Consider the following 9,513-nt stretch of genomic DNA (forward strand, 5'->3'; position numbering starts at 1 on the left):
GCAAATAAAAAAAAAAAAAAAAAAAAAAAAGGTAAAAAAAAAAAAAAAAAAAAAAAAGGGGGGGGGGTGAGGGATAGCTCAGTGGTTTGGAGCATTGGCCTGCTAAACCCAGGGTTGTGAGTTCAGTCCTTGAGGGGGCCACTTAGGGATCTTGGGCAAAAATCGCACATACACATTTCAAAAAAAACCAATCCTGATATTCTATGGATGTTTGGTTTTGAACCTGAAACCTCTGCTAAGCAAGCTGAAGGAAGGAGATAGGAATGAGTAAGGAAGCAGTGTATTAGGTGCAGTGATTGACTGAATATTTGATCAAGAAATCTTTGTTGGTAGAATCATAAACAATGCATCAGATTAAAACTGCATGTAAAAGAAAAACTGAAAGAATCCTTGAGGTGTTCCAGCTTGTCTGTGAGCCAGGAGTCTTTAAATTAACTTAAACAGGCTTTAGCTCAGGCCCTAGAAGAGGAGTTAAGTAGTACAATAATTATCTCTTTAAAAAAGTCTGTTTAATCTGTAAGTGTTTTGCCAGAGTTTTATTCTAAAAATCACTTTGCAAACATACATTCAGGTGTTTGGGGTTTATTTCAGATTCAGTGTCTGTCTTGGAAATGGTACCGACGTGGGCCCCGGCTGTTGGTTTCACACTCTTGCCCCATGCAGGAGGGTTTTTGGGAGGCATGATAACAAAGAGGGAGATCCCTATATGGTATGAATCTCTTGAAAAGCCATCCTGGCGGCCACCTAACTGGATGTTTGGTCCTGTCTGGGGAACTCTGTATACATCAATGGGGTATGTCTTTTATATTTTGTATATACACTTAACTAGTCTGATGGTTGCTTAATGTACACTAGCAAAGCTGGATTGTTACAAAGAATCATACTGCACAATACTAATTAGCTATGTTATTGGATATATATGTACATTAGCTTATAAGAGTGACTTAATGTTGTTCCTGCACTGTTCAACAGGTAAGTACTCGCTTAGGAAACACTGCCCTTTATGTGTATGCACAAGGGAGGTGTATTAAATGCAGGAATGTTTGATTTGCTTCTGATCATCCCAATAAGAGAAATAGAACTGTGAAGTAATGTGCTGACTGATTGAAAGAGTTTTTTAATCTTATTCCCCCCATCCCTCCATACGTGTCCTCTTACAGTTCTAGCTAAAATTAACTGTATTAGTAAATAAATGAGGGATTGGGATTTGGACTATCCCAGTAAAGAGTAAGATAAATGTTCTGGAATCTATAGCCCTTGTCTTATAAAACACTGTAATAAAACCCCTTGCTTTTATCAGTGTCATTATCTGGTACAATCTACTGTCCTCTAACTGAATTAGCCTAAATTGTCATCAGTATTTTAGACTATTACTGTCAAAGAAATTGGCAATTGTGAAAGGGACACACAAGTGTGGTGGGCCAAATATCAGACCTAGCGGTACTTTAAAGAAAAGGTGAAGGGTAATAAAAAAATAGACATCTCTTTAAAAAAAAAAAAAAAAAAGCTAAACTATTTATAAAATAGATTTTTTTTCTGGACTGTTTTGTGTGTGTTAGACATGTATGATCTCCCTCACACAAACTGTCCCAGCAACAGCCCAGCCAAGAGAAAGTGCCGTTTCTCCCAGCCCCCTTAACTGATGTCACATGAGGGAAGGCCACATTAGGCTACAAGAACCATAGCAAATGTGCAATGAGCAAGCTCCAAAGTGACTTTCAGTGCCCCCAATTTGTTTCACATCTTCTTTATGCAGGACTAGCTCTATGCCATGTTTAGTTCATTTTTGGTCAGCTATAGTTGCATTATTGCGGATCCCTGCAAAAAGTAATTTTTCTCTGAAGCTGAGTTGTGTTTCTCCCCCCAAACCTACTACAATGCCCCAACTCTGCTATAACTAAACTACAACAGAAGGGATTTTCCTAAAATTTGCACTCCTTGGGCCTATTAAGTCTGGAAAGTTCCGCCCCCAAAAGGATAACTTTAGAAAAGAGTAAGTAGTTATGATGGGATGCTACAGATTTCGTTAATTATCATGCTCTCTATTGCAAAATACTGTAGTGAAGCAATATGCATAAAAATAAATGTGGAATGTCTCTTCTTGCCTTTGCCTTATCACTTAATTTCTACTCACCTTCGCTGGTTCTAGTCTTTTACAGCTCAGAACACAGTGTCCTTCCTTTTCCCCCTCTCCATGCAAACAAAGTATCTTTTTGTTATTCTGTTCCCTCCCATGTATTCAGTAAAGTCTCTCATTTAGTTAGCTCTGAAATCACAGCGTGGTAAAATTAGTCAGGAAGTACCCTTTTTGTTGAAAAGTAGGATAATAGATCGCTGAAGTGAGACCTGATAGCTTTTCTATAGAAAGGCTGTCAGATGATTTCCTGGCAAAAACACACCCTAAGAGTTATGTAACTAAATGGCTGTCCCTGAAGTATGCCTTTGAATGAACTGTACAGTAAGCAAACAATAGTGTCTGGGTTTTGGACTATAAACCAGGCGATCCAGGTAAGGTTTTTTGATTTAAGATCCACATTTTGAAGGTTTTTCATACACTCCTGTATGTCCTTTTCAGACCAGTGCATTCTGAGATACTTAGATGTGGTTAATGTCCTGATCATACCTATTCTTGATGACGAATCACAATGATGATCCTAATCCCAGATGGCGTTAAGTGTTTCTTCTCAGAGCCTCAATCGTGCTCAAAACCAGCTCACTGCATTCTGTATACATATCGCCACAGAGATTCCTCAGAGTGCCCAACAAATCCAGTTCTTCTATTTGCATTTAACACATGCAAAAGATTCTAGAGATTGTCATGCAATACTGATATTATCTAGCAGAGCAGGAGCACTCCCAAAGAGTTGTGTAACGAAGGGGCTGGCCCTGAACTGTACATATTTGTAAGAAAATCTAGATCAAGAGCAGAAGCCAAAGTTATATCTGTGCACGAGTGCAACTGCTTCTTAACAACAGTTTCGCAAATCAGCTGGAAGCAGAGTTGTATCTAGGTGCCTCCTAGTGATGGAGAAATGTGAAGCTTTTTTGTTTGTTTGTTTGTTTATTTTAAAAGCATTTGTTTGACAGGATATCGAGTTGTGCCCTTAGAAAAGGAACAGCCAGTATGCAAGCTTGGGTTATTTACTTCCACATAAAAAATAAACTTACTTATTCATGCTACACATGAATGAAGCTGAACTCTGGTAAAGTCACGTGGCTGCCTTATATGTGTATCTGCAGCTAAACAATTAAAAATCTATCTTGCTTAAAAATGTGCGGATGAATTTTTAAGAGTTCAATAATATTCATGGAGCAGAGCCTGCATATGGAGCTCCCCATTGCCCAGCGAGGTGCTCAATTCAATTTGCATTCTTACCTAGAATGTAGATTTCATCTCAATATGAAACTACATTGAAAAACAGCTGGCAGATTAGGAACACAAGGAGCAGACTGTCTTTTGGAATACACACTCATCTGGCCCTGAAATCAAGTGCCCACTAACACTTAAAAGTGAAGTACAAAGCAAAAGTAAAAAAGGAGTGGACTTCTGTGCTGAATGATCCAGCTAAACAGGTTGTGGGATTAGGGTTGCCCTCTTTCTAATGGCACAAAACCTAACACCCCCGCCCTACCCCTTCCCCAAGGCCCTGCCCCCACTCACTCCATCCCCCCTCCCTCCACCCCACCCTCATTCACTTTCACCAGGCTGTGGTGCAGGAGGGGAGTGAGGGTGCTGGCCGGGGGTATAGCCTCTGGGGTGGAGCCAGGGATGAGGGGTTTGGGGTACAGGAGGGGGCTCAGGGCTGGGGCAGTGCAGGTTCTGGGAGGGAGTTTGGATGTGGGAGGGGACTCCAGGACGGGGCAAGGAGTTGGGGTGGGGAAGCGGGGTCCTGGCAGCACTTACTCCAGCTCCCAGGAAGCAGCCGCCAGGTCCCTGCAGTCCCTAGGCACATGGTTATCCAGGGAGGCTCTGCACGCTGCCCTCACACCCATAGGCACCACTCCCACAGCTCCCATTGGTCATGGCTCCCCAGTGCTGACCGGAGCTGCCAGGGTCCCTTTTTTACCAGGCTTTTGGATCAAAAACCTGAAACTTGGTAACTCTATATGGGAGGCTTTCAGCACACAATAAACTTTAGTTTCATATCCTCCACCTCTGAGTGATCCTGTCTTTTCTTCAGTGAACTACGACGTTATCCCAGAATGCACCATTCCATGGGCATTTAAAAAGGCATGGATTGCAATGAAAATTCTGGTATGTTTGCAATTTATTGTGGAAGATCTTCCGGTAAGCAGTACTAAGAGTATTTCACTGACAGGAGAAAAGCTGCTTGCCCCTAGTTCTCTTCACTCTGGTGACTGGTTTTAATACCTCCTTTCTGAAATCAAATGTGGTTATAAAAACATCACTTCGCTGCAGATGCTACCCAAATTCACCACTGCTCTCTCTCCTCAGTTCTTGCCTGTTTCAGCCTCAACTTCTGTTAACTCATTTTAAAAAGATTAATACCTTAAAGTGACAAGCACTTCATTAAATAGAGGGAGGTGAAACGATACTTAAATCCAACACTTCATGCTCCAGTTAGGAACCTACTCATTCAACTTGACCCCCAAATTATCTCCCGGTTTTGAAAATTTGCCTATATAACTTCTGAAATAACCATCTCTGTACACTGTACAATGAACACTGTTACCGAAACTCATTAATGTATCCAGTTCATCTAGACTAACGCAATTGCTTCCTTTATAGTCTTCAGGTCTTAACTCAAACTTCTATTTGTCCAAAATGCAGTCGTTCTTCTGCTCCCCTCTATTCAAGAATGAAAATAGCCACAGCACAATTTTTTATTTACTTCTTTTATTGGATGGTTCAGTACCACGTATTCTCTCATTTTGCCTGAATAGCATACGGCTGTGCAACCACTTATTGGAAGGTTCCACAATAAATCAGCACTTCAGTTTTGGATTCTAGCCCAAATCCATTGCTCTTACCTCTAGTTCAGGGGTCGGCAACCTTTCAGGAGTGGTGTGCCAAGTCTTCATTTATTCACTCTAATTTAAGGTTTCACGTGTCAGTAATACATGTTAATGTTTTTAGAAGGTCTCTTTCTATAAGTCTATAATACAGAACTAAACTATTGTTGTATGTAAAGTAAATAAGGTTTTTAAAATATTTAAGAAACTTCATTTAAAAATAAATTAAAATGCAGAGCCCCCCAGACCGGTGGCCAGAACCTAGGCAGTGCGAGTGCCACTGAAAATCAGCTCGCGTGCCGCCTTCGGCATGCGTGCCATAGGTTGCCTAACCCTGCTCTAGTTCATGCTTGGTAACATTTTCAGATGTGCTTAAGTGACTTACAATCCTCCATCCTATTTTCAAAAATCACTTGGAAGCCCAAGTCTCTTGCAAGTGAATGCACTTAGACTCTTGTGACTTTTGAAAATAAGATGGAGACCCCTAAGTCACAGACTTCTTCGAAAAATTTTCTTGCCCTACCTATGAAAGTCACCTAGTTTGACAAAGTATTTAATTATTTACATATTATATTGTATAATTTGCCAGAATACTTGCACTGTCATGTTCTTGTTATTCAGATACGGTTCTTACCTGGTATGGAAGGAGTTAGGAGGTTTCAATGAAGAGTCAATGGTTCCACTTGGGTTGTATGCAGGGCAGCTGGCATTAAACTGGGCATGGACTCCCATATTCTTTGGAGCTCACAAAATAGGATGGGTAAGTATAAAGTAACATTGACATTTAAAGTCTCGTCATAGCCTTGCACTGTCAGTTACAAGGTGCCAATTTTAGCATTTTTTATTCTGAAAATGAACTTTGGTATATACAGAAAAGTAAAATTTGGCTTGAGTAGCAGATTTTTGAAATTCCTTTTTCTCATACTCTCATATGAGATTGTGCATAATTTATCTACAATTCAATTACATTGTTAGCTCTCAAGTGTGTGTTTTTCCAACCCTTTGTTAACAGAAGTTATAATTCGTGTGACTAAAGTAAATACAGTTATGCCAAGGTAAAATTCCTAGGGGTCCTTTAGACAAATTCTTATGAAAATTAATTTACTATGAGATGACTCGTAATAGTGTCAATTTTAGATAGCACTAATAATTCTCTACTGTCTGGGGGCGGAAAGCTAGTCTCTGATATAAACCACCCTATGAACTACTTGACTGGTTCTTTTACTACACAGCTCTTAGTTACTTACATGACCCCATTACCATAGTAATGGAGCGCCTTGGGGCATTTAATGTATTTACCTGCACAGTGCCTCTGAGGTCAGGAAGTCGTATTATCCCCATTTTACAGACGGGGAATGGGAACACTAACGTGTGTAAGGTCACACAACAAATCTGCGGCACAGCAGGGATTTGAAGCAGTCTCCTAAATTGCAGATCCTAACCACCACCCCTGAAATACTGAACAGTCAAATTCAAAAACACAAACATAACTTTTGGAATTTTTGGAGTCATTAATTTAGTATTATTGATGTGACTGCTATGATTTTAATACATGACATTTTAGGCTTAATGTTGCCTTAATTTTAGCTTTTTGCATTTATTCTAAATTTGTATGAAAATATCTCCAAAGTCACCTCAGCTCTGTTAAGAGCAAATGATTCCTTTTCCAAACTGATCACAAGAAGCATTAGTCTCCACTCTGCACAAATTCATGTATCAGCAAAAGGCATTCTAAGTTTTTTTTTTTTTTTAGCATGTACTTTCCACTGTTTCAGAACTCTTCACAAAAAAGGTTTAGTATGAATTTGTGCAAATATCTACTTACTGTCTTGAACAAAAATGCAGCATTTAAAATAACACTAATCACCTTATTTTGTTTCAGGGGTTGGTCGATCTCCTACTCACTAGTGGTGCAGCAACAGCTACAACTGTTACCTGGTACCATGTCAACAAGAAAGCAGCTTATTTGATGTTCCCTTATTTAGCTTGGTTAACTTTGGCTTCTGTGCTCAATTACCGCATCTGGAAGGACAATAAAAACAAGAAGCAATCTTAATACAGAAACTCTGGAAGAGAATATCAAGGCAGAAGATTTTTTTTATGCATTTCCCAAATAAAATTTACAAGCCTGTTTTACTGTTGCATTAAGTACTTGCTGTATTAGACAGTTAAAATAGGTCACATCTAAATACAGTCAGAGTGGTGTTCATTTCAATATTCAAATGGTGGTTTACTACACAATCCGAATGGAATGTGTGCACGAGTGAATTTAACAGCACAGTAAATGAAGTGGTTTAATCTGCATGCTCTTCTATTACCTGTGCTGTTGATTACATATAAAAAATGTAATGGATAGCATTTAACTACTGGCAATTAATGTTAATTGGGGGCTGATTATGTCCAGAAATGAAAGTCCATTAATGACTTTCAGAAGATTGTTCCTCACATTAATTTACTCGCTGTGGGCCTGATCCTTCAGCCATATACCACTTGGCAGAGTGCTTATTCCTGTCAGCTGTTGTACTGACTTCAGTGTCTTGTGTTCAAAGCGCCGTGCCTAGAAATGTTTACAATTAGGCCTTATATGGAAGAAGAATTCCCATATTTGTGCGTATAAACTTAAAGAGAATAGTATAGTTTGCAGACTGGACCATTATAGTTGAGAGGTAGCGGAAGGTTTCAAACATATTAAACAATAAGTAACTTACTATTCTTACACCATGATTTTTTTAAAGGGCTAACCCCAAAAGATGCTGCGATCTAGAAGAAAGCTGCCTCCCCACCCCATTTCCTTGCCACTACAACTAATGTAATTTACTTGGTTAAAAAGAATAGATAAAATCAAATCCAGAGCACAGAGTCAGGAACTGATGACAGCATCCAGAGTTTCCAATGAGCACCTCAAGGGGCGGGGGGATCACAAAAAGAGGAATTAATGCCTTTAACCTGCACTGCTTGGAACCTGGATGCTTCACTAGCAGACTGCTAGTATTCTCAGCTATTATCAGAGCAAGCTGCCTCCCCTGGTGGCTGGTGCTGGTGGCCCCAATCAAATATAGAGGCACATTATGACCATCCTGCTAAAATACTTACCTAGGTACCTGATTATCTGTTCCTCCTTTAGCTGCTTGGAGACAGGTACAAGATGTTTCTGTTGCTTCAAGATTAGTGTCGCAACCTTAAACCAGAAGACACTGAGTTGTAAATGGCTGAACTAGAAACAGGAACTTTTTGTATGAGGTACCTGGGACAGGAAGTTTTACCTTTCCTCTATTGCTAGCACATTACTATTACTTTTATGACCGTTCTTCCCAGTCCCCCTTTACACTATTAGGATTTAAACCTTCCGCTTTGCCCCAGATCCACAGCAATTTCCAGCAGTGACTGATTTTCATTTGCCCATTTTATGGCCAGATACCCTGAAATTGCCTCTCTCCTTCATTGCCATGTTTCCTAGGTATATCAAGCAACTTTAAGCTAAGCGTCTTAAAAATCTGAAATGTTCGGTAGTGCTTGGCAGACATTAGTTCTTCAGACTGAAGATTAGGAGGATTTGCTTTAAAAAAAAAGTTCTATGGCATAATCAACTCTTTTCTACATGAAGATTGAAAGATTACTGGTTATATTCCTTGCTTCCTTGACATCAGTGCAAGGCTAGACGCTATATATGATTGCTGCAGGTTAAGATTGTTTAAAATTGTATCTTTTTACACTTTGCTCAAAATCTGAAATGGATTAGTTTTTGTTACAATGTTTATCAAAAAAGGTAATATTAATTAAATTTTATAATGCTATAATGCTTCAAGAAATAAATAATGCACATATACAATGAAAAACATCTCTAAGGTTTAGTGGAAGATGTTGAAATCTTAGAGTTTGTTAGAAGAGACCCTTATATCATCTAGGCTGAAGGCCATTAAATTTCACCATTACCCCCATAGTGAGCCCAATAGCTTGTTTGACAGTAGTGTAACTTGTGTTGGCTAAAGTATAATACTAATGTGAACTAACTGTTCTTCAGTACACACAAACAGTTTAATTTGGCCAGTACTACTTAGGAAGGGGTAAAATTATGAGCCATAACTCTTGACACAGACGTTGCCAAAGATTAAAAGGATCCTTTGTTCTTGCATCGTTGACTCAAAATAAAATATTGTTCCATGTCTTTTCGGACCTTTGGCAATGGTAACTGCCCCTAAACCACCCCTCTGACCTCCCCATTATCTCACTGTATCGTGGTTCTTCCTTATTTATTCATTTTGCTATCTGAGATCAAATCCGTAGATAGGCATTGACCTCAATGAGAATTTTGCCTGATGATATTCAACCTTAACTGCATTGCAAAAGGAACGAATTGTTTGATATGTGACAGAGAAGCTACAGTTTCAATCTAATTTCAGCATTACCATGCATGCTAAAACAGCTCAAAACTACTAGATTGGGATATATTCATAGACCTCATTCAACTTTAAAAAGACGACAGCAGCTATGACTAGTTTTTGAGAAAATATCGTGACCTTTAATTGAAAAAACCAACTC

At 39.3% G+C, this 9,513-nt stretch overlaps 1 protein-coding gene across 1 annotated transcript in view; it reads left to right on the plus strand.

Annotated features, from left to right (window-relative positions):
• Nucleotides 1–7,110, plus strand: part of TSPO (translocator protein) — a 28,256-nt gene extending 21,146 nt beyond the window's left edge. The window contains exons 2-4 of the mRNA XM_032762478.2: nucleotides 592–793; nucleotides 5,596–5,734; nucleotides 6,857–7,110. Coding sequence (XP_032618369.1) covers nucleotides 612–793; nucleotides 5,596–5,734; nucleotides 6,857–7,030 — 495 coding nt within the window. The 5' untranslated portion in view covers nucleotides 592–611 and the 3' untranslated portion in view covers nucleotides 7,031–7,110. The remainder of the gene's footprint in view (nucleotides 1–591; nucleotides 794–5,595; nucleotides 5,735–6,856) is intronic.
• The last annotated feature ends 2,403 nt before the right edge of the window (nucleotides 7,111–9,513 follow it).

This window comes from Chelonoidis abingdonii, chromosome 1 (genome assembly GCF_003597395.2).
Source record: "Chelonoidis abingdonii isolate Lonesome George chromosome 1, CheloAbing_2.0, whole genome shotgun sequence".
In the NCBI taxonomy this organism is placed as follows: Eukaryota; Metazoa; Chordata; order Testudines; family Testudinidae; genus Chelonoidis; species Chelonoidis abingdonii.